The 25,584-nt window shown below is 44.6% G+C and overlaps 1 protein-coding gene across 2 annotated transcripts in view; it reads left to right on the plus strand.

Moving 5' to 3' along the window:
• BRINP2 (BMP/retinoic acid inducible neural specific 2) overlaps positions 1–25,584 on the plus strand; it is a 500,040-nt gene that overhangs the window by 397,671 nt on the left and 76,785 nt on the right. For both annotated transcript variants that reach the window (XM_068239642.1, XM_068239643.1), the window contains one exon: positions 9,075–9,180. In XM_068239642.1, coding sequence (XP_068095743.1) covers positions 9,075–9,180 — 106 coding nt within the window. The remainder of the gene's footprint in view (positions 1–9,074; positions 9,181–25,584) is intronic.

The raw sequence follows: 25,584 nt of genomic DNA on the forward strand, positions 1-25,584 counted from the left end.
AGCAATATAATATTTTTAGAGGATGGATGTAAAGTTTAGTGCCATATAATCAATTTTTAGTGGATAAAATACATACATATTTTTCATCATTGTTTGACTTAGCACAGAGCTGACGAGTCCAAGCCAATTACAAAACCCTCATTACTGATGAGTATTGCTTATATTTTTAGTTAGGGATGTCAGGATAACACATTTGGGAGAGGAGTACCAATAGGGTTCCCAAAAAATACAGGGACACCAGAAGCTCACTATAGTGTAGTATGGCCTGTATTATATAGATGCTTAAATAAAGTGAAAATAAACTTATGAGATGATGATTTGTATGTGTAGTTCAGCTAAGGAATAGAACATTAGTAGCACAGAAATGAGTCCCATATTATTTCCAGTACAGGATGAGTTAGTTATTGTAACGATTGTGGAATTATCTTTGTGGTCAGCACACAAGATGTGCGCTGACACTGCGGAAGTCCTCCACAAGCGTATAAAACGACAGAACCCAGCTTTGGTGTAATGCACTTGTAGAGGTAAATTCCCACCGGCAGATGGAGCTGTGGGGTGCAGAGGAACAACCCCTCTGCACTGCCACAGATGCCAGTTGGGAATTGTGTGAATTGCAACAATGCAGGTCAAGATAGCCCTCAGAGAGAGAGAGTGAGCACAGCGACAGAATGTATGTGTGTCCACCAATCTAGTTGCCACCCGGCGACGGTGAACACACAACAGCGGAAACCAAGTGGGAACGCAATCGCAAGAGTGGCGATTGCCAACAGTGACACAAGACCGAATAAAGACAGAGCACAAGTGTAGCAAGAAGGACACAACAAATGACAATGATCAGAACGCCAAGGAAAATAACAAACGCACTCGCTAAACGTGGTCGCCGCACAAAAAGCACAACAGCGACAAAGCACGCTAATGGCGCGGTCTCTGCACGAAAAGCGCAACACAGACAAAACACGCCAACCCTAACTAACCAATGTAACAGGAAAATGAATAGAGAACCCAAATGATGCTAAACGGTTACCTCACCGAGCCTACAGCAAGCGTTCGTTCCAGACAAGACAGACAGAAGGAGTAACCAGTAGCAACTGCAGCTCTGGCCTACACTCCCAGACAGAGTACAGAAGGAACCACCGCCACTACCGCTAGAGCGAATGCGATCCAGACAGACAGACAGATGGGACTACCAGTAGCAACCGCTGCTCTGGCTTGCACCCCTAAGACAGAGTACAGAAGGAACCACCGCCACTACCGCTAGGGCGAATGCGATCCCAACAGACAGAATGATTTCCTGGCGACAAGACAATCACAACAGATAGACAGTACAAGGCAATACAGATAATACAACAACCTGACTACGCTAGAAGGAATGCCTAGTGCACTCCCAAGGAATTACTATAAGATAATCTTAGCAAACAATTAGCAAAGGCTGAGACTCCAGGTAAGTTAGCAGGAACAAACCATCATGACCAGCAAGGGATTCTGAGAGGAAATGTTTTTTATACTGCAAGCCATCAGAGGACGCAGCTAGGCAATTTGCATGACAAGTGGATGCAAATTCCTCCCCAGAACAGCAACTCTGCAGCTTGCAGAGTGGCGACAGATCTCTTTTCCAAGGACCTTCAGCACTCAGACCTAACAAATGGTCAAACAGCTGTCTGCCTGTGCAGACAGCAGCGCAGATCATTACAGTTATCTATGCAAAAGAGTTAGCTATCTATGCAATAGAGCTCCTCTGAGCTCTCTGACTAATTTAGTCAGAGAGCAATGCTATTTTCTTAAGCACTTATCTCAACCTGTCTCTCACTGTTTCTTGTTTTTCTGCCAGGAAGTTCAAAGGTATATTAGCTCTGCTCTGTTTCATCATTTACAGGGTCATCAGTTTTAATAGCTACACACATACATGAAAAAAGGTGACGTTGCTGGTAGAATATCAGAAATGCTGCCAATATTCTATAAAGGCTTCTACCTTCTCCAGTATGGCTGGATAGTGTAATGGTTAAGGGCTCTGCCTCTGACATGGGAGACCAGGGTTCAAATCTCGACTCTGCCTGTTCAGTAAGCCAGCACCTATTCAGCAGGAGACCTTAGGCAAGTCTCCCTAACACTGCTACTGCCTATAGAGCGCGTCCTAGTGGCTGCAGCTCTGGCACTTTGAGTCCGCCAGGAGAAAAGTGCTATATAAATGTTTGTCTTTGTCTTCTCTTAAAACTAATCATTCCACTAGCTACTCCTAAAACTATCCATACTGTTAACCCTTCACTTAACAATACCCCTCCATTCTTTACCATAATGTTGGCTATGTTTGATAGCCAAATTATACACCAGGTGACGCTGGAGCAATTACGCCGCAATTAACATTGCAGTCTATGGCAGCGGCCAAATTACTAGGCGCCACACGGCACCCAAATTACTTGTCTTTTAAGTAAAACTTATCTATAGGTTCTCCTCTGAGCCAGGATTATATACCTTTGAGAGTCTGTGGTGTCCCAGTCTTGAGATACCCTTACCCATCCTTACCCCAAGTGACAGATTTATGTCAAGCACACTTAAAAACAGACACCGCCTGTTTAATGGCACAAAAAGGGTGTGAACTGCCTGTAGTGTGACTTTAAAAATTTGTAGCGATCAAGATGGCATTCCCCATTATCTAGCCAGGCAAGCCAGTTGGCAATGTCCATAAATAACACAAAGTTATTCAGTTGGGCAGAGCAGGGGAGAAAAATGAGATCAAGTGAAGGTAAATTTAGTCCAGGTTTGTTTTGCGGAACTAAATGCCAATTTAAATAATTTATATCCTGAAATATAGCTGCCAACTGATACTGTTTAAGGAAGGACCCTGCTTTAGAACCAAATCCCATTATCTATAGTTCTCCCTCATTTCTGAAACTGGTCTGGTACCTGCAAGTGTCTCGATCACAGATTGATTCTCCAGCTGTGGAACTAAATGTTCCCAGGCTTTGAGGACAACTCTCCTGAGCTTTTGCATAAGCTACAATCCCAGGTGAGACATTTCCACTGTACGAATGTCATTTTTATGTAAGGTCTAGTATTCACTAGTGCGCATGCTTTGTCGGTCTGTATTGTGCGACAGTATATGACTTAGAAGCGCAACACCTCACTGTCCACATTTAACTCAGAGATTTGTTCAGCCAGCTTCCTGCTTCTGCCGGAGAGACAATAGCACCGCTCCATAGTGTAACAACCTTTTATTGAGCAATATGCACAGGAAAATACACTTACTGTATATTGGTAAAAGCAGGCATGTAGATGGGCAAATAGCCCTTCAATGTGTGCTGGGTAGGTGCAGCCTCAAACCTCCGTGGCTATCAGCAGTTTGTAGACCAGATGGAATGGGATCCTAGGTGCCCCACTACTGCACTCTGGTGACTCCACAACGCGTTTAGGTGTATCCACGCCTTTGTTACCTGATGAAGGTGTGGATACACTGAAATGCGTTCTATCTGGTCCACTGCAACCACCCAGGACACAATGAAGGACTATATGCCCATCTACATACCTGCTTTTACCACTACACTGAGTGTATTTGTATTGCCCATATTTCTCAATAAAATGTTTTTACACTACGGAGTGCTTCTTTTCTCTGCTTTTGGCTCTCCTGACCAAGCCCACTACACAGCCGGGTTCTAAGCTGCTAGAGTGTGAACGACCCCAACAGACCGCTGATTTCCCCCGACCCAGCTGAGCAAGATTTCACTTTGTTTTGTCCCTGCTACTGTGGCTTCTCTTGAACAAGTTGGAGGTACGCAATGTCACTATAGGCAGTTGTCGCTCTCTATCCAAAACTTTCCTAGAAGAAAGTTTAACTGGAGTTCCACTCCATGAATAGTGCACGCAGCATGGTATTATATTTTCCAATGGTTTTCTTTTCTGCATTTCTCCTTTAATTTAGCTTTTCAAGTTCTTTAATCCTATCACACTTCACTGTGTTACTTCCGGGATTACTTTAGCTCCAGGCTAAATGTGAGTCTAATAGCCCACTTCTCAGCCGTTATCACTTTTCTGGCTGCAGCAACCCTTTCATACGGTGCTCTCCAACTTCTGCCGTAACAGTTATTAATGTTGGCTTCGTCTGTAACTATATTTCTCCATTGTGTGTTTATTGTCAACCATAAATTATTAATGTTGATAGCGCTGTGATCCCTGGTGTGGGCGATTTCCAACTATGCACTTCTTCTTTCCTTGTGCATTTAAGTATGCTGGTAAGAAGTTGGGCTTAGCTCCTTCTTAAAGGATCTTTACAGAATACTTTAAAAGTTGTCCCTGGTGAATGAAACAATTGTATTATTGATTTTGCTTCCATAAAAAGACACAAGAAGACAGGAGGAGAAGCCCTTTGTCCATGCATAGCTGCTATAGAGAACTCTGTCTAAATAACCTGTCAGGACTTTCAGTCTCTGGCCTTGACAAAAGTAAAAATAAATAACACTCCAGTCTCCAGATGTACACTAATACCATCTTACTTAGGGCCCGTTTCCACTAAAGCGAATCTGCATGCAGATTCCCATAGCCAATTATAGTCAATAGGCCTGTTTCCACTTGTCAGGAAAACTGAGCGTTTCACTGTGCAGGAAAAATCTGCACAACAGAGCCATCAGAATTTGCACACCGCAAGGCTAGTGTGCAATTCGCATGTAATGTAATTAATAGGAAATTCACATGCATTTTTGCTTTGTGAATTTTCATGCAAATTTGCATACGTTTTTGTGTAAAATCAATGTAAATGCACACAGGCACTGATATGGCTAAATTCGCATACTTACAAAGATACACGAAAACGCATGCGAATTCGCATGAAAATTTGCATACAAACGCATGCGAATTTGCATCCGCATGCAGATTTGTTTATGCATTTTCCGCAAAGAAATTGCACCGCACTAGTGGAAACGGGCCCTTACTGGTCACAGAGCTAATCCAAAGAGTTCTGGCTTTCTTGCTGCTTTTTTAGCCTTCCCAAATAAGAGGAACTCCAAGAAGGCTTGATTGCAGTTTGGCTTCTGTCCTCTCAATTGCAGTCTTGTCAGCTTGCTGGAAGAAGGACCAGCCTCTTGAAGTTCCTGTTTGCTCAACTAACTGTGTCCCCTAAGGAGCTTACTTTAATTTTCCATAGTACCTTCCATTTTCAGGGTTAGGCCCGGTTCACATTAGCGTTCGCTATCAGGATTTTCCGGATCGGATCCGGAACGCATACTGTACAAACGGAACGTACGTTCCGCATAGCAATGTAAAGTCTATGCGGACGTTCACACGCGTCCGTTCCGTACGTACCGGAGTCGGATCGGATCCGGACTCCGGACTCTTTTCCAACATGCGCTATTTTTTGGGTCCGGATCTCCTGCCCACGCATCCTGACCGGAGCCTGACCGGAGCCTGACAGCACCATCAGGCATACAGAAACCAATGGGGAACGGAAGGCACAGAACACACTGCCTACAAAAACCTGACATTCTACCCCACTTCCTATGCGTATCCAAGCGGCCATTTCGGATGGGGACACATGGGCCAAGCATGTCTGGAGTGGAGCAGCAGTGACAGACATGCTGGAGCTGTTTTGGCAGAATGTCGGAGGTGGAGGTGAGGCCTACAGCGGAGGAACCTGATTCTACAGGTGCACCAGGTGCACCTTCTGCTGACCCCAACATTTTTTTATTTAATTTCGCTATTTTTTGCCCACGGATCCTGATGGCAGCCTGATGCATGCCTGATGCAAACGGACCGGATCCTGATCGGATCCTGATCGGAACCGTACGGTTCCGATCAGGATCAGGTCCTGATCCGATCAGGATCCGATCAGGATCCGGTCCGTTTGCAAGGCAAAACGCAAGTGTGAATGGGGCCTTGACTTGTAGCATGTCACTGAGTTTATAAAAAGTCATGGGGCTTCTGGCAGGAAGCTAGTTGAGTGGAAGATCTCGAAGAGGGTGGACTTTCCTCCGTACACTCGTTAAACTTGCAAGCCTGCAATCAAGAGAACTGGAGCTTCAAGTCAAGCACGGAGTCTTAATGGGGGAAGCAGTAGGGTATTGTACCGTGTGATGTTGGATGTATATAGCTGTCTGTACCACCAGCCTGCAAACTAACAGGATGTAATCCCGACGAAGGCTGCACGGCCGAAAGCTTACTTATTTTTATTAATTTTTAGTTAGCCAATAAATGGTATCATCCTGATTTAAAACTTCTTGCTTTTAATGGGGGAAGGGGTTCCATCAGCAGATGGCATACTAGACACATAGGACATGTGTTTGTATTTGTTACAGTTTTATATTAAAAATAATTTCAAAACAAAAGGGTTTTAGCACTACAAATATGGAACATGTATATTTTAAAAACATACTTCATTCCTTGTATGCTCCTCCTCTATCACTCTGTGCCTGGTAATGGCAACCTTACTGTAACTCCAGGTCTGTATTTACTCTATTTTAGCTGAAAGCACAGGTGGGTGTACTCTGAGTCTGCCAAGAAGTTATAAGTGGATGTGTTTGTGTATGGACTGTAAATAGGCATTCGGGATTCTGGTATCCCTGTACATGTTCATACTTCTTACTCATGTACAATAGAGTGGATTTAATCATGATTTATTATGTAAATGTGAGCAAAAAATGCATTATTTGATTTTTCGCATATTGACTATGTACACAAAATCTGACGTCTTTGTCAGCTACAAGGAAACAAAATCAGAGTTTGCAGACAGTTTTTAGTTTGTTTTTTTTATTTTTTAGGTTGTTCTATAGACCTTTCTGTGACCTTGTTGCTGACCTCAGATTTCAGAGTGCCAAGAGCTGTCTTTAGCTGATCACAGACTTTCGAGCCATTGCTGTTAACTCTATGTTGTTCTGATGGGATGAAAGACGTGCACCAGCCGAAATAATTGCAAAGGAGCTTGTTTAATCATAATTCACACAGTTACATGTCATGCGATAATCCATCTAGCTGTTAGAGCACAGATTAATGCTTCAAGCTGTGATGTATGCTACGGTGAGGGTTACAAGGGGTGGATGCGGGGGACTAGTGGTCGGTAACAATGGCCATTTCGCATGCAGTAGGCTTGATCACAGCACAGGCAGGTGATGGGTGGGTGGACTTTAAGTCGTCTGTTTCACACTCCTCCCTTGTTGTCTTGGAAACTGTAAACAAAGCCCCAGCGTGCGGCCACTGGTGCCCCACCCACTAACTTCTGTAACTCGCCATGCAAAGGAAATAACTTCCCTGCATCATTGTTTACTATCTCTGTGGCAACGGCAGCGGTAGCGAAGATTGGTGCAACTCCAGCAGATCTATGTCATGCTGAATGACCAAATCACATGTAGATTTTCCATTTTACCATTTTTTCTATTACGTTGCCAAGAAACTATTTCTCTTCAATGTGGAAATAAAAGGACACAAGTCTTGCTAGCTGGTGGACGTAGGGCTCCATAGCCACACATTGCCTATCCAAGGCTAAAGAGAGATCAGCTACATACCAATAGATCAGCGGCATAACTACAATTCATGGGGCCCACCAGCAAAACTTTGATTGCCCCCCCCAATACTCACACCCCTTCCCTTGCCTCCCCTTGATGCCCTTCACTGCCTTGGGGCCCATCTCACAAGGGTCATATAACAAGTGTGGCCATCATGATCTTCACACCCATAACAAGTGCAGCCACAAAAACAGCTTATCTGAAGGATAGTCCCTTGTATCGGAGGAAGGGATGGTTAGTAGTTGGGGCCCCCCACAGCTCTGGGCCCCCCTGCGATCGCAATGGCTGCTCCCCTCTAGTTACACCGCTGCAATAGATCCTACATGTAAACATGAGCCTATAAAAATATCAATATTCATTTTACCCAAAACTCAATCAAGTGTATCCTGACCTATTACTATAACCGAGAGAGACCTTCCTAAAAAGGGGAACAAGCAGGAGCATAGCAATAGGGGGTGCAGAGGTTGCGACCGCATCGGGGCCCTTGGGCCCGAGGGGCCCTCCCTCAACTTCAATATTAGCTCTCTATTGGTCCTGTGCTCATAATAATCATTTCTATAAATACTTTGAATTGTGGTAATCATTATCAAACTGCTCCCCCCTCCTTTCTTGCACCTCGGACACTGCCGTTGCTATTGGCAGGTTTTAGTGCACCGTATCAATTGTTATGTATAGAGTGCTTGGGGGCCCCAATGTAAAACCTGCATCGGGGCCCACAGCTCCTTAGCTACGCCACTGGTAACAAGGTAAGGGTAGGAGGGGGCTGTCGAGAGCATGTCCATCAATTTAAAAAAAAAATTGTATTGACAAAGAAGTTAATTATAAATCCTTATAACTTGCATCAATGTATTTCAACAGAAAAAAAAGGTAATCTTTAATCCCCAAGCAGGCCCAGCAGTCTGCACTGGATCCATACTACTCTGCATGTAAGTTGCTGCGGTGCCTATGCTAAATTCACCAAAGCAATTTCCCTGACTATTGTTTGTGTTCTGAGACGCTGCCTTCGGGTTGTTAGAGAGAATGAAGCCTAACAGGCACTTTGTTAGAATGTGACTGAAGCGAGGTCATGCCATTATAACAGCAGTAAGCACTGCGCAGGTTTTGTCAACATTTTGAAAAGCAGCATACAATTCATATAATTCTTCATCCTCGCGACCTCTTAAAAGCAGGTCTTGTCTTACCCTTTTGCATCGGTGTGTATTGCTGTATGCTGTTTTTTTTTAACATTTGTAATTATTATGATCAGAACGTAGAAATCTGCAGAATGGCTTTTGTCAAAAGAAAGGGAAATTTAGCATTTCTTAACATGTGGTGGAAAAAAAAGAAAAACTGTCTGGCCCATTAAAAAGCTTCATTGCAGAACAGTCTGAAAATGAATAGGAAATTAGTCATTTGCTGTGCATAGCTCTGATTTATCTGTTGGGAAAAGCATACATAATTTGTGTTCAGGTCAAGGCAATGTCAGGCAATGGCATAAGACAAGTGAAGTAGTTAGGGATTTGAATTGGAAGCAAATAATTGATGTCCTTAACAGCAGAAAAATAATTGAATTTTATAATTTTCCGCTCTTAACTCACTGTCGTTTCTATACAGGTAACCGAGACGAGGACTGGTCCCCTCGGATGCAGTAACTACGACAACCTGGATTCCGTCAGCTCTGTGTTGGTGATGGGTCCTGAGAGTAAAGTGCAGCTTCTTGGTAAGGATAATGTTTTCTTTTCTTTGCACTCATACATCGTGCATGATAGCAGCTGTGGCTGACCAAGCGTTTCCAAGGTGACAACCAAAAATGTGGGACCGCGCCCAGAATCCTGATTGTGAATGACTACACAAAGCAATGTTGGGGATTCCCTGCCCTGGTGCTCAGAGCAGGGACAATTGTTACTTATTTTTTACACTGGCTCTAATTAACGGAACAATTTTCAGCGAACAATTACCCTAGTGATCAGCTATAAATTGATTATTTCACCATCAACAAACGAATTTATACTTTCTATCCATCACTACCGATTATAAAAAAACATTTTTCCGATCAACTGAATTATTATTAAAGGCCACCAAATGTGAAATAACCTAGAGAAATGAGGGTCGTAGGCATATAGTGTTACCTCTCTGCCTCCGCAGTCTACCTAAATGCCCCTTCGGCAGCCTCCTCTGGGTCGCCGGAGTTAGGCTCTTGAGCACTTTGCGTATGCGTGTAATGTCACTATGTCATACGCATGCACAGTTCATTCAGGGGTGTGCGCTGTAGGACACGTGCAGTCCAGCCAGTGCCTGCAAAATAGTGCCCCGACTTCGGCGACCCAGAAGAGGCTGCCGGAGGGGCATTTAGGTAGACTGTGGGGGCAGAGAGGAGAACAGGTTGAGCGGTAGGCATCAAGGCAGATAACAGTATATGCCTGTTCCCCCTGTTTCTCTAGGCTATTTCGCATTTATTTTGAATAGTTTGCACTCCATTTGGGACATAACGAGGTTTATTTTCTGCTAATCTGGTCACATTTATCTGATTGATTTGGGGATTTTTCACTGAAATTTGTACCGTTACTGGGCACCTTTAAGATGTGTCGACACATCCAATCTTGATTGGCCAAGTCACCACTTCCATGTAGTATGAGAGCTTACCTACACAATCTGCTCAAAGTATTCAAAATTTGTCAGCCATCATGCTACATGCAGGTGGTAAAATTAGCCAATCAAGATTGGTTGTGTGTGTGTACCTTCCAAAATGGTCAATGTGATGGTAATACTTTCTACTTTTCCGCAAATTTAATTAAACTCATAATGCCAATGAAATGCACTTACTGCTTATTGGGTTGTCCTAATTCCAAGCTGCAATGAAAGTAAAAAAAAAATAGCATCTCCAGTCTTTGTTAGGATCACTGTGGAAAAAGTGTTTCTGTGCACAATATTTAGGTAAGCAAGTTGACATAATAATTGCCCTTTCTCCTAGCAAGATAAGTCAGGTAGAGATGGACCAAACTGTTCGCATGCAAACTTATTTGCGCGAACATCGGTGGTTCGCGTTCACAATCGAATGCAAACTTTATGCGAGTTGGACCCGCCCCCTATACTACATCATTGGGCTAAGCTTTGACCCTCTACATCACAGTCAGCAGACACATAGCAGCCAATCAAGCTGCACTCCCTCCTGGAGCCCCCCCCCCCCTTATATAAGGCAGCAGCATCAGCCATGTTCTCACTCTGTGTGCTGCAGTATTAGTGAGAGAAGGGAGAGACATTGGAGAGAGAGGGAAAGCGATAGTTAGGAGGTCTGTTAGCTTGCTCCTTGCTGATATTTGTTGCTGAAAAGCACCCCAAAACAGCTCTTTTGAGAGCTAATGTTCTTGTGATGTGGATTTTTTTTTGGGTGGCCCACTGACACCTGCATATACTGCCCTGTCTGTTGCAGCTGGCCCTTGCTACTGTAATTGCTATACTGCTATTGCTATTGCTATACATTCAGTGCCTACCTTTTCACTGCACATGTGTGTGTGACAGCTACACATTGTATTGATACCAGTCCGTGCATACCTTTCACTGCACCTGTGTGACAGCACACAGTTTTATATATCAGTCACTGCATACCTGTTCACTGCACCTGTGTGTGTGACTGCTGCACATTGTATTGTTACCAGTCCGTGCATACCTTTCACTGCACCTGTGTTACAGCACACAGTTTTATATACCAGCCACTGCATACCTGTTCACTGCACCTGTGTGTGTGACAGCTGCACGTTGTATTGTAATACCAGTCACTGCATAACTTTTCACTGCACCTGTGTGACTGCATATTGTTATACCATACCCGCAGTCACTGCATACCTTTCACTGCACCTGTGTGACTGCACATTGTTATACCATACCAGCATAGCTTCCATGTGCTTCCCGTTTCCGACTTCCTCCCACCAGCGTCCGTCACCTTGGTTACAGCGCCCCTTGTGATGACGTGACCAATGTCATCACAGAGGGCGCTGTAACCAAGGCGACGGAAGTCGGAAGCACATGGAAGCTGTGCATGCATCAATCCGATTGGAAGGTGAGTTTTGAACTGCCTGCTCCCCCCGCCGCTCAGCACCCCGCCTATCTAACCTACACTGCGGGAAGCTGCCTATCCAATGTACACTGGGGGAAGCTGCCAGCTAATCTATACTAGGGGAAGCTGCCTATCTAATCTATACTTGGGGAAACTGCCTATTTAATCTATACTAGGGGAAGCTGTTTATCTAATCTATACTGGGGGAAGCTGCTTATCTAATCTATACTGGGGGAAGCTGCCTATCTAATCTACACTGGGAGAAGCTGCCTATCTAATCTATACTGAGGGAAGCTGCCTATCTAATCTATACTGGGGGAAGCTGCCTATCTAATCTATACTGAGGGAAGCTGCCTATCTAATCTATACTGGGGGACAGCTACCTATCTAATCTATACTGGGCAGTGCTGGGCCGAAATTACGCATTAGCGTAATTACGCATCGTAATTCACTACAAATGCACCGTAAGCGTTACGTGTAAGGTTACGGTATTACGCGTAATTAATTACGCGTAGACCGTGGGTTACGTTTTACGCGTAACAAATTACGCGTAAGACAGTAAACTCCCATTGAAATTACACAGTCTGCCGTAATCGCGTAATATTACGCTCCCGTATAATATAAAAAAGCCGCCGACTTTAAGGGTTAATAGCAAAGCCCCCTTAAGTGCTAAGAGCCTCAAATTTGGAGAATATATTAAGGAGATCAGAAGGAATAAGAGGAAAAAAATTTTTTTCAAAAAGACTTTATAGTTTTTGAGAAAATCGATGTTAAAGTTTCAAAGGAAAATTAGATACATTTAAAAACCCGCCGACTTTAACGGTTAATAGCAAAGCCTGCTTAAAATTTAGAAACACCAAATTTACAGGGTATATTAAGGGGATCAGTGGGAATAAGAGGAAAAAAAATTTTTTCAAAAAGACCTTATAGTTTTTGAGAAAATCGATTTTTAAGTTTCAAGGGCAAAAATGTCTTTTAAATGCGGAAAATGTCAGTTTTTTTTGCACAGGTAACAATAGTGTTTTATTTTCATAGATTCCCCCAAGTGGGAAGAGTTTTACTTACTTCGTTCTGAGTGTGGGAAATATTAAAAAAAAAAACGACGTGGGGTCCCCCTTCCCAGACCTCTTTAACCCCTTGTCCCCCATGCAGACTGGGATAGCCAGAATGCGGAGCACCGGCCGCGTGGGGCTCCGCACCCTGACTATACCAGCCCGCATGGTCCATGGATTGGGGGGTCTCGGAAGGGGAGGGGCAGCCAAGCTTTCCCCTCCCCCTCCGAGCCCTTGTCCAATCCAAGGACAAGGGGCTCTTCTCCACCTCCGATGGGCGGTGGAGGTGGAGGCCGCGATTTCCTGGGGGGGAGGTTCATGGTGGCATCTGGGAGTCCCCTTTAAAAAGGGGTCCCCCAGATGCCCACCCCCCCTCCCAGGAGAAATGAGTATAGAGGTACTTGTACCCCTTACCCATTTCCTTTAAGAGTTAAAAGTAAATAAACACACAGACACTTTGAAAAAGTATTTTAATTGAACAAAAAACATAACCACGAAAAAAGTCCTTTAATATTCTTAATTAACCATTAATACTTACCTGTCCCTTTAAAAGCCAGTTCCCACGCAATATCCTCGGAAATATACTAATCAGTTACAATGTAACAAAGCTATTACAATGTAACAACTTTGTTACTTTGTAACACCACCGCACCCGACGTCACTCGCCGCCACCGCCGCGTCTGCGCTGACCCGACAGAGCTCTGAGCTATATAGCTCAGAGCTCCCTAAGCATCTTTGTATTTGGGCTCCAAGGAGCCCCATTGGTCCTTAGCAGACCAATGGGGTTCCTTTAAATCAGAAGGAACCCCATTGGTCTGCTAAGGACCAATGGGGCTCCTTGGAGCCCAAATACAAAGATGCTAAGAGAGCTCTGAGCTATATAGCTCAGAGCTCTGTCGGGTCAGTGCGGGACGCTAAGTCCCCGCCGCCTCCCGCTGTCAGCCCCGCCCACATCTGTCACCCACATGTCACCCACATGTGGGTGACATGTGGGTGACATGTGGAAGAGGCGGGGAGGACAGCGGGAGGCGGCGGGGACTTAGCGTCCCGCACGGACCCGACAGAGCTCTGAGCTATATAGCTCAGAGCTCTCTTAGCATCTTTGTATTTGGGCTCCAAGGAGCCCCATTGGTCCTTAGCAGACCAATGGGGTTCCTTCTGATTTAAAGGAACCCCATTGGTCTGCTAAGGACCAATGGGGCTCCTTGGAGCCCAAATACAAAGATGCTTAGGGAGCTCTGAGCTATATAGCTCAGAGCTCTGTCGGGTCAGCGCAGACGCGGCGGTGGCGGCGAGTGACGTCGGGTGCGGTGGTGTTACAAAGTAACAAAGTTGTTACATTGTAATAGCTTTGTTACATTGTAACTGATTAGTATATTTCCGAGGATATTGCGTGGGAACTGGCTTTTAAAGGGACAGGTAAGTATTAATGGTTAATTAAGAATATTAAAGGACTTTTTTCGTGGTTATGTTTTTTGTTCAATTAAAATACTTTTTCAAAGTGTCTGTGTGTTTATTTACTTTTAACTCTTAAAGGAAATGGGTAAGGGGTACAAGTACCTCTATACTCATTTCTCCTGGGAGGGGGGGTGGGCATCTGGGGGACCCCTTTTTAAAGGGGACTCCCAGATGCCACCATGAACCTCCCCCCCAGGAAATCGCGGCCTCCACCTCCACCGCCCATCGGAGGTGGAGAAGAGCCCCTTGTCCTTGGATTGGACAAGGGCTCGGAGGGGGAGGGGAAAGCTTGGCTGCCCCTCCCCTTCCGAGACCCCCCAATCCATGGACCATGCGGGCTGGTATAGTCAGGGTGCGGAGCCCCACGCGGCCGGTGCTCCGCATTCTGGCTATCCCAGTCTGCATGGGGGACAAGGGGTTAAAGAGGTCTGGGAGGGGGGACCCCACGTCGTTTTTTTTTTATATTTCCCACACTCAGAACGAAGTAAGTAAAACTCTTCCCACTTGGGGGAATCTATGAAAATAAAACACTATTGTTACCTGTGCAAAAAAAACTGACATTTTCCGCATTTAAAAGACATTTTTGCCCTTGAAACTTAAAAATCGATTTTCTCAAAAACTATAAGGTCTTTTTGAAAAAAAATTTTTTCCTCTTATTCCCACTGATCCCCTTAATATACCCTGTAAATTTGGTGTTTCTAAATTTTAAGCAGGCTTTGCTATTAACCGTTAAAGTCGGCGGGTTTTTAAATGTATCTATTTTTCCTTTGAAACTTTAACATCGATTTTCTCAAAAACTATAAGGTCTTTTTGAAAAAAAAATTTTCCCTCTTATTCCTTCTGATCTCCTTAATATATTCTCCAAATTTGAGGCTCTTAGCACTTAAGGGGGCTTTGCTATTAACCCTTAAAGTCGGCGGCTACCTAACATTGATCCATGCGTCAACTTTTCCGCTTGGCAGCATGACCTTACGCATTAATTGCTAGTAGGAATTTACGCGTAAGCCTATAACGTAACAACTTGAATTACGGTATTCTTACGCGTAATTGCGTAAGGGCAATGCGTAATTACAGACATGTACCGAAATTGAATGTCTATGCCGTAAGCGTAATTTCGTAATGCGTAATAGCGTAAAATTACGCGTAATGATCCGTAAGCGTAGCTTTTTCCATTACGATCAGCACTGATACTGGGGGACAGCTACCTATCTAATCTATACTGGGGGACAGCTACCTATCTAATCTATACTGGGGGAGCTACCTATCTAATCTATACTGGGGTAAGATACCTAACTACTGTATACTGGGGGAAGCTACCTATCTAATCCCCAGCCCAACAAAGTCCCCCAAAATGCCCCCAGCAAATTGCCCAGCCCAGCAAAGCCCCCAGCAAGTCACCTAGCAAAGCCAGGCCGGCTCAACATCACTGCCAGCCAAGCTGGCACAGCATCACTGTCAGCCAGGCCGGCACAGCATCACTACCAGCAATGCCAGCACAGCATCATCACCAGCTAGGCCAGCACAGCATAGCATAGCATAACCACCAGCCAGGCAGCCCAGCATAACCGCCAGCTGAGTACAGCACACAGGCCAGCCAGCCGAAGACAAGACAAGACAGAAGCCAGGTGAGGGGCTTATTTATGTGAAATACTACCTATTGAATATATTTAAGTTACGCCACTGCTATATTCATGTACATTTGGCCCCACCTATGACCACGCCCACTTTCCACGGCATGACCACCCCCATTCGCACTCTCTTTTCTCCCAGGAACCTAGAAACGCACCTGCCAGGCCGCAATCATTTCTCAAAAAAGGCGATACCCAAACTGTACTGTGATGTTGAAAGGCAAGTGGTGTCATCTCTGGCACACAGCGTTGGGTCAAGGGTCCATCTGACCATGGATGCCTGGTCTACAAAGCACGGTCAGGCCTGCCCGAAGACTAAGTCAGTCCCCCGCAGGCTGCTTGACTGCCTTCTCCGCCACCACCAACAAGGTCCAGGACTCCAGGTGGATTCCTGAATTTTTAGGGCCGCTGATAGCAGCAGCCGCTAACAAAAACAATAACAATTTTTTCTGGTGTGTGTACGTGTCTGCCTAATTTTTCTGGCTGCACTGCGGCAGCAACAACAAAACAAAAGGCATGTACATGTGTCAATTCCCCTTCATGATCGTTACCTTGCCGCGGTGAAGGGGCTTGCGTATCACAATGAAGCAATGACCGCCGGCTATATGAGTGTGTTGGAGGGCACACCTGAGCCAAGATAATAAGGTCGTTGCTTCATTGTGGACAGACCAAATTTGATCAGCTGGACAGTCACGGTTGTTCTGTCATTGAGCTACCTCAGCCTGGCGACCATATGGGCTTGAAAACCGTCATTGCCTGCACTCTCGCATGGTGGGCACCAGTCCAGCATGGCCATCACTACACAAACAGCTGTTTGGGGTGTATTACACAGTGAGTTTATTCTGTCAGTGTGAAGCAGTACTCTAATTACACATGCCTGGTCTACAAAGCACGGTCAGGCCTGCCCGAAGACTAAGTCAGTCCCCCGCAGGCTGCTTGACTGCCTTCTCCGCCACCACCAACAAGGTCCAGGACTCCAGGTGGATTCCTGAATTTTTAGGGCCGCTGATAGCAGCAGCCGCTAACAAAAACAATAACAATTTTTTCTGGTGTGTGTACGTGTCTGCCTAATTTTTCTGGCTGCACTGCGGCAGCAACAACAAAACAAAAGGCATGTACATGTGTCAATTCCCCTTCATGATCGTTACCTTGCCGCGGTGAAGGGGCTTGCGTATCACAATGAAGCAATGACCGCCGGCTATATGAGTGTGTTGGAGGGCACACCTGAGCCAAGATAATAAGGTCGTTGCTTCATTGTGGACAGACCAAATTTGATCAGCTGGACAGTCACGGTTGTTCTGTCATTGAGCTACCTCAGCCTGGCGACCATATGGGCTTGAAAACCGTCATTGCCTGCACTCTCGCATGGTGGGCACCAGTCCAGCATGGCCATCACTACACAAACAGCTGTTTGGGGTGTATTACACAGTGAGTTTATTCTGTCAGTGTGAAGCAGTACTCTAATTACACTCCCTGATTGATGTATACACATGCAAGATGTTTTCAAGCATTTTATGCCTCCAATTTAGCATGCAATGTGATCTCTGCCCTTAAAGAGACACTGAAGCGAAAAAAAAAAAAAATATGATATAGTGAATTGGTTGTGTACTATGAATAATTACTAGAAGATTGGCAGCAAAGAAAATATTCTCATACTTTTATTTTCAGGTATATAGTGTTTTTTCTAACATTTCATCATTCTCTAATATGTGTAGATTACACAACACTCAGCATTCAAAATGAGTCTTTCAGAGCAGTCTGTGAAGTAATGACCTCTTCTCTAGCAGAGGAAAAGTAAACAGTTCACTTACAGTTGAGATAATAAAAGTCAGATAACAGCCCTCTCCATGACTAAGACTTATGCTGCGTACACACTGGCGACTACGGTCGCTTGAAACAGCTAATTAACGATCATTCGGCCGACAATCGGGGAAAGAACTTTACCCAACGATCATTAATACGAACGACAAAAGAACGACATCGGGAAGATGAAGATATCCAACCTGACAGATCGTATCTACCGACAATCGTTACAAAACTATAGTGTGTACAGACATCGGCCGAGAACGATCGTTACAAGGGCCAATGCGCCTGCCTTGAATTCTGCCCAGCTTCAGTACTTCCTTTGTAGCGCAGCCGTAAAGATTGTTACATTGCTCATTTCAATTAAACTTTGTTTTCAAGTTAACAATCATATATTTGTATCTATTGTAACTCCATGTTAGTGTTTTTTTTTTAAATTTTATATAAATATATACGCAACATTTCCTTCTGATCGTTCTTTTCTGCGAGAACGATCATTACAATGTGTATGATGATCGCTGCATCCCATCGTTGCATTCCAATCTTTCCAATATCGTTCGTCTGGTAACTATCGTTCCTTGCAAACGATAGTTATCGCAAGTGTGTACGTACCATTAGTCAGAGGAGAGTTAATGGCTTGTTTGCATAGAGATAACAACTGGAGTTTCTTAACTCTTCCTGTACTGGAAACAATTAGACTGATGTATCTGATCTTAATGTTTTATTTCTTAGCTGTACTACACATACAAATCATATTATCATAATTTTTTTTCGCTTCAGTGTCTCTTTAAAACCCTGCTCTGCGTCAAATCCGTAATTTTCCCCGGGACTTTTGGTGTGTATCCCACTCCACCATGCCCCCCTCCAGGTGGTAGACCCCTTGAAACATCTTTTCCATCACTTTTGTGGCCAGAATTAGTGTTTGAAGTTTTGAAAGTTTGCCTGCCCATTGAAATCTATTGAGGTTCGCAAAGTTTGCGCGAACCCGAACTTTTGCGGAAGTTCGAGGTTGGCGAACCTAAAATCAGAGGTTCGAGCCATCACTAAATTCAGGTAACTGCTTATTTCTGAATTGAAGTGGATTTTTTTAAACTAAGCTGAACTCTGTTTATGCATAACTCAATACTTGAGCTAGCCTATGACTACGTTTACAGTGACACGTTGCGGTGGGCTGCGTTGGACAGTAGTGGCCCGAAAGTTTGCTTCAAAATTTGCAGTTAAGCATTGTAATGATAATGCGAAATTTCTGAGAAAATTGTAATTCATTTTGTATCTAATAGTAATCTTTAATAATTTTGCATAATTTTCGCACAATTTCGCGAAATGTTGTGCCGACTTTAGCGGTTACTAGCAAAGCCCCCATACATTCTATTGCTACCAAAATTGCTACATATGTTTTCGGAGAGTATTGCGTACAAGTTAAAAAAAAAAGACCTTGTAGTTTTTGAGAAAATCGATTTTAAATATGCAAAGAAAATGGTTTTTTAAACTGGCATTTTTTTGTTTAAAAATGTTTTTTTCTTTGCATGTTTAAAATCGATTTTCTCTTAAACTACAAAGTCTTTTTGAAAAATTATTTTTTTGGACCTGTTCCCACTATTCTCCTTAACATATGTAGCAATGTGTGGTCACTACCATGTATGGGGGCTTTGCTAATCACTGCCAAAGTCGGCATGAAATTACGCAAGACCCGAACTCGATTTCTGGGAAGTGGCGGGCAAGCGCCCAATGTGAACCCCGGTCCTAAGTGTAACCCAATCACCCCCCAGTGTGAACCAACCCTTAGTGCTTTTATGGACCAGGTTATTCTCTGTGTGAGAACTCCAGGAAAGAAGACCTGTGACTGGAACTCAGATTTGGCCTACAGCCTCACTTACAGCATTTCAGGCTTTCAGATCATGTGCTCTGGGCAGCAGTGAAATGCACTACTGTACTGCTGCATGCATTTTTCGGCCAAGCACAGGGCACAGCAGCGCAGATGGCGTGTGATCAGCAGTGCACAGAAGTGCAGATGGCATGTGATCAGCAGTGCTGATGGAGTGTGATCAGCAGTGCACAGCAGTGCAGATGGCGTGTGTTCAGCAGTGCACAGCAGTGCAGATGGAGTGTGATCAGCAGTGCAGATGGCGTGTGATCAGCAGTGCACAGCAGCGCAGATGGCGTGTGATCAGCAGTGCACAGCAGTGCAGATGGCGTGTGATCAGCAGTGCACAGCAGCGCAGATGGCGTGTGATCAGCAGTGCACAGCAGCGCAGATGGCGTGTGATCAGCAGTGCAAAGCAGTGCAGATGGTGTGTGATCAGCAGTGCACAGCAGTGCAGATGGCGAGTGATCAGCAGTGCACAGCAGTGCAGATGCCATGTGATTAGCAGCGCACAGCAGCGCAGATGGTGTGTGATCAGCAGTGCACAGCAGTGCAGATGGCGTGTGATCAGCAGTGCAGATGGCATGTGATCGGCAGTGCACAGCAGTGCAGATGGCATGTGATCAGCAGTGCACAGCAGTGCAGATGGCGTGTGATCAGCAGTGCACAGCAGTGCAGATGTGGTGTGATCAGCAGTGCAGGTGGGGTGTGATCAGCAGTGCACAGCAGTGCAGATGGGGTGTGATCAGCAGTGCAGATGGCATGTGATCAGCAGTGCACAGCAGTGCAGATGGCGTGTGATCAGCAGTGCACAGCAGTGCAGATGTGGTGTGATCAGCAGTGCAGGTGGGGTGTGATCAGCAGTGCAGATGGGGTGTGATCAGCAGTGCAGATGGCATGTGATCAGCAGTGCACAGCAGCGCAGATGCCGTGTGATCAGCAGTGCACAGCAGTGCAGATGGCGTGTAATCAGCAGTGCACAGCAGCGCAGATGCCGTGTGATCAGCAGTGCACAGCAGCACCGATGGCGTGCGATCATGTGTGTTGCGTTCCGATCGCATGTCCATTCTACGTTAACAATGTGAATGAGGCCTCAGACTGTAAGCACCACCCACTGGCTGTCGAGGAATTGATGAATTAATGAAGACTGCAGCGAGAGGGAGGGTAGGCCCCAGGTGTCCGGTTCATGTACACACATTCCTATTCATGTCAGAATAGTAAATACAACAGCAAGGTTATTAATTCTAGTTTGCACTATGTAAGCCTGCATTGTGTATCCTAATGAGATTCAGTGAGGTTCTGCAGCAAGAAGGATGCTTTGAAATCATGTTTTTCTTTATGAAGGCTGACAAGGAAATATATCAGGTGTTCCCTAATAAAGCCCAGGTGCAAACAAATGAACATTTGGCAGCACCAGGGAATAGAGGTCCTGTTGCTGCAACAAGTCCATCTCAGTATTGTGCTGCCTCTGAGGCAAAACAGAGAAGCAATTTGTCGCCCTGCCTAGCGGACCAATGCTGGGATCCTGCAAACAACTCACCTGTAAATAAAAAGCCTTCCTTCTATTCCTTTTTTCCAACGTTGAGACCTCTTTTCCACCACACACTGAAAAACTGATGTTCTTTAACTACCCATAGTTGTGTATTGTGCAAAAGCTTTACGTTAAAAGGAATATAATGTAAACTGAGCCATGGAGAAACATGGGCATTACCTTGCACATCAGTTGTCCTTTCAGTTATAACTGACAGCAACTGGTATAGTGTAAAAGGACCCTAATGCTTCTTTTACACTATATTCTAAAAAACTGATGCATTTTAACTTTGCATAGCAGTGCATTGTGAAAAAGCTTTCAGTTGAAATGCGTATAGTGTGAATGAGCTATAGGAAAAGATGGACATTACTTTGAAAGTTATAACTGAGAGCAACTGATATAGTGTAAAAGGACCCTAAAGATCATTTTACACTATGTCAGTTGTTGTCAGAAAGAACAATTGATGTGCAGTCCAGTGTCAATGTTTCCCTATGGCCTCTTGCACACTATAAAACGGAAAACTGAAGCTTTTTCACAATGCACTGCTATGGAGGAAAAAATGCATTAAAGGAACATTATCAAACTAAAGGTACAATTTTTCATTTGTTTTCGATTACATAATTTAGTTTGATTATTCCGTTAGATCTAATATAAGATTTTTCCAGCATCTCCGATCTGATTTTTCTCGAAAAAACTGGATAATCGGTCAAATTTTTTGATCGAAAAAAAAAAATGTTCAACTTTCATTTGATTTGATCATTTAGATCGAATAAACGGGATAATCGAACGTTTTTATTGTACCATGTATGGCCACCATAAGTGTTCTAAAATGACAATCCTATATATTAATGTGCAAGTGTCTCTGCGGCCCTGCACTTCCTGTGTGTGTGTGTGTGTCTCATGTTTAGCACTACTGCGCCTGTGCAGGGAGGGACAGAGACACTGAGGAGAGCTGAGGGAGGACGGGGCCAGAAAGGGCCGGTGTGTGCGCGTGCGGCGGGCATGCACGCGTGACGTGTGCGGGCGGGCGCGTATGTGCACAGTGGAGTAGTGGCAGATCTAGCCTGTTTTTAAACGGGCTAAGGTCACTAGTGTACAAATAACGTCTAAGTAGCTGTATAAACATGTTTCTACTTTTCATGTTAAATGTCAGGGGCAAAAGTTGTAATTGCCATTTTGTGTAGATTTTAGCTGCGCTTGGAATGTCTCATATGCAAAGGTATGAATCTCAGCATTCTGACATACTAGGAACAATGTAATATTGAAGAAGAGTTGTGTGAGTTACGGTTTCACACACTATTACAAATGTTTATGCTATACATAAGATACATTTCCTCTGCTCTCAGCAGACAGCTCTCTGAGAGCTTTCTCTCATTTAGGGTTAACCGATGTATTGTGAGGGAATCCCCCTCCCCTCATGGTTCACTCAGCATCAGTTTTGGTGACACTGAAGTTTGGAAGAAATTAGATAACAGTAAACAAAGATATAGTCATTCAAATGAATACACCAGTACTCTCCAAACTGTTCCTATCTCAATTGAAAAAAAAAAATGTTAATTGATAGTGTTCTAGTGTTCTTTTAAATGAAATGCACAACAATGCACTAAACCGCATTAAGTATAAAAGGCCCCTAATGCTACATTCACAGTGGGCAAAGCATTGCTTTACCTGTAACAGCAAGAATGCAGTGCAATGGATTGGGAAAGCAGCACTCCACATTATCCCTGTGTTGCGTAGCATACAGTGAAATGTAGAACACCAGGCAGGACCGTAAGCAGCAATATAGAGGAAACCAGCAAACTCTGATTAATCTTGCAAAAATATCCTTTTTCTTTTATTGCAAGAGTTTCACAGTGTACAAAAAGGTTTATCGTGGCACACCAGTGCAAGCCACAGGCAGTAGATAGGTAACCATAGGTCCCCAAAGTCCATCAAATAACCTGCTTGTCACTGATATTACAGGCTAAAAGAGAGCTGGAGTCCCAGTCACATAGCATTTGACTATAAAGGTGGCCATACATCGACTTGGCCGATTGGTGCCGCCAAGTACATGCCCGACCAACAAAGCGACCAATTTCGGCCCTGAAATTGGTTGCATACTCGATCATGCATGCTGCAAGATGTTGCTCGATCGGGTGTGCGACAGGAACAGCGTGAAATTTCACGACGATTGCAACAAAACCCCCGGCACTGTCCCCCGATGCCCCATGCATGTAATACATTACCTTTCTAGTAAAATTAAACCTGCATACATTTTTTTTTAAATAGAATACACACATATACCATTAACGTTAACCCCATTCCTCCCCAACTCTCCCATAGTTACCCAAATAAAATGTGGATATAAAAAAAAAGTCAATAAAAAAAATTACATAAATAGTTTCTTTAGGGACTGAACTTTTTTAGTATGTATGTCACAAGGGTATATTACTGTATTTTTGCAATTATGGGTTGGTAATTAGTTATGGATGCAAAACAGAAAAATACACCAGTATTTTCAAATAAAATATTGTCACCATACATTGTACTAGGGAAATATTTTAAACATTGTAATAACCAGGTCAAATGGGCAAATAAAATATGTGGGTTTTACCCATAGTAGAACATTTTATTTTAAAACTATAATGGCCAAAAACTGAGAAATGTTTTTTCCATTTGTTTTATTATTTCCAGTAAATGCATTTAGAATAAAATAATTCTCAGCAAAATGTACCACCCAAAAAAGACTGATTGGTGGCAAAAAATCCCAAGAAATTGTCACGATTGTGGAACTTTCCCCGTGATCAGCGCACAACGCGTGCGCTGACACGGCGGAGATCCTCCACAAGCGTATAATTTGCAGGAACCCAGCAAAAGGTGCTACGCACCTGTAGAGGGAAATTCCTGTCGCCAGATGGCGCTGGGGAGTGCAGAGGAACCAATCCTCTGTACCTCCACAAGTGCCAGACAGGAATTGTACGAAGCGTAGAACGCAATCGCAAGAGAGGCGATTGTGAATGAGATTGAGCAAAAGGGATAGGTTGTATGTGTGTGCGCCAATCCAGACGCCACTCCGCGACCGCGCACACACAACAGCAGATACGAAATAGGAACGCGATCGCGAGAGGTGCGATCGCGAGACGTGACACAAGGCAGAACAGAATAGAATACGAGGGTAGCAAAGGCACAGCAAATACAATAAGGAGATACGGAAAATAACAACCGCTAGCTAACCACGAACACCGCACTCATTCGCAACAGTGCACGCGGTTATGCGCGATCTCCACGTGATAAGCACAATAGAGACAAGCACGCCTAACTAACCATAAACAGACAAACATGAAACAGGGGACGTGAGCGCTTGCTTAACGGTTACCTCACCGAGCCTGTAGCAAGCGCAGCGGACAAGACAGACACACGAAAAACAAGAACTAGGCAGGAAGGATCCACCGCTCTTCCGCCAGAGCAAGTGTGATCCAAGCAGGAACACAGATCAGAAAGATCCACAGCCGCTAACGCTAGCGGCTAGTGCGATCTCAGCAAGACAGAACGATTCGCTATCAACCGCCGTTGGTGACAGCGCAATCGCGACCGACAAGACAGAACAGAAGGATCCCCAGCGCTCGCACAAAGTAGCTAGCGCGATCCCAGGAAACAGAACAGAAGGATCCCCAGCGCTAGCACAAAGTAGCTAGCGCGATCCCAGGAAACAGAACAGAAGAGATAGCTGGCAGCAACCGCTGCACCAGCTATACTCCAAGAACATAGATCAGAACCATTTCCTGTCAACCACCATAGGGACAGGACAATGGCAAACAGGCAAGACAAGACAGAACAGGCAATACAGATAATACAACCTGACTGGGCTAGAAGGGGAGCCTAAAGCAACCCCCAGGAATTAACTATACTAGATAGCAATGGCTGACACTCCAGCAGTGTCCATCAGGAACTGAGCATGGAAGGGAAATGACCAGCCAAGCATTGTGGGAAAGACATAGTACTTATAGTACACGCCTCCAATGAATGTGGCCAGGCAATTTGCATGACAACGTATGCAAATTCCTCTGCAAGCACAAGCTGCAAAACTGACAGAAACTCTTCTTTCCAGAGTCCTGCAGCATGCAAACTTACACAATGGTCAAAGGGCTGCCTGTCTGCACAGGCAGCTGAGCAAATCATCACAGTACCCCCCCCTCCAGGGTCGAATTCCAGACGACCCCCAAAACTGCTATTAGCAACAGACTCAAACTGAAGACTCATGAAGGTCGGGGCAGCCCGACAAGGTCCAATTCCAGAGTCAGTCCACCCGAAACCGACCTCATCGGAAACAGAACCCACCGAAACATGCCCATCAGTACTACCAGTCTCAGTATAACACCCATCAGGACTGTGAACGCCAGAGAAGAAGCCATCGACACCCTCCAGACAATACCCACCACCTTCCACGGAGCGTCCGAAAATACCAAACCTGCCACAATACCTGTTCGAAGTGTCCCTTACAACACAAAAGCCACCGTTGATCTTATCCAGTGTACCAAGCAAAATTTCTCCCGGAATCTCCCAGAACCTTTTGAAGCTCCACAGAGATCCCAAGAGGGCAGAACAATCACCAGGCTCACATGGAGAATTACCAAGAACCCCCATGGAACCAATGACAATTCCGGATTCAGAATTACTAGGACACCCATCAAGATCAAGACTTTCAGGGACCACTTCTGGGCATGCAAGCAGGCAGGCCATATCAGAGCATGTCTC

This window comes from Hyperolius riggenbachi, chromosome 6 (genome assembly GCF_040937935.1).
Source record: "Hyperolius riggenbachi isolate aHypRig1 chromosome 6, aHypRig1.pri, whole genome shotgun sequence".
In the NCBI taxonomy this organism is placed as follows: domain Eukaryota; kingdom Metazoa; phylum Chordata; class Amphibia; order Anura; family Hyperoliidae; genus Hyperolius; species Hyperolius riggenbachi.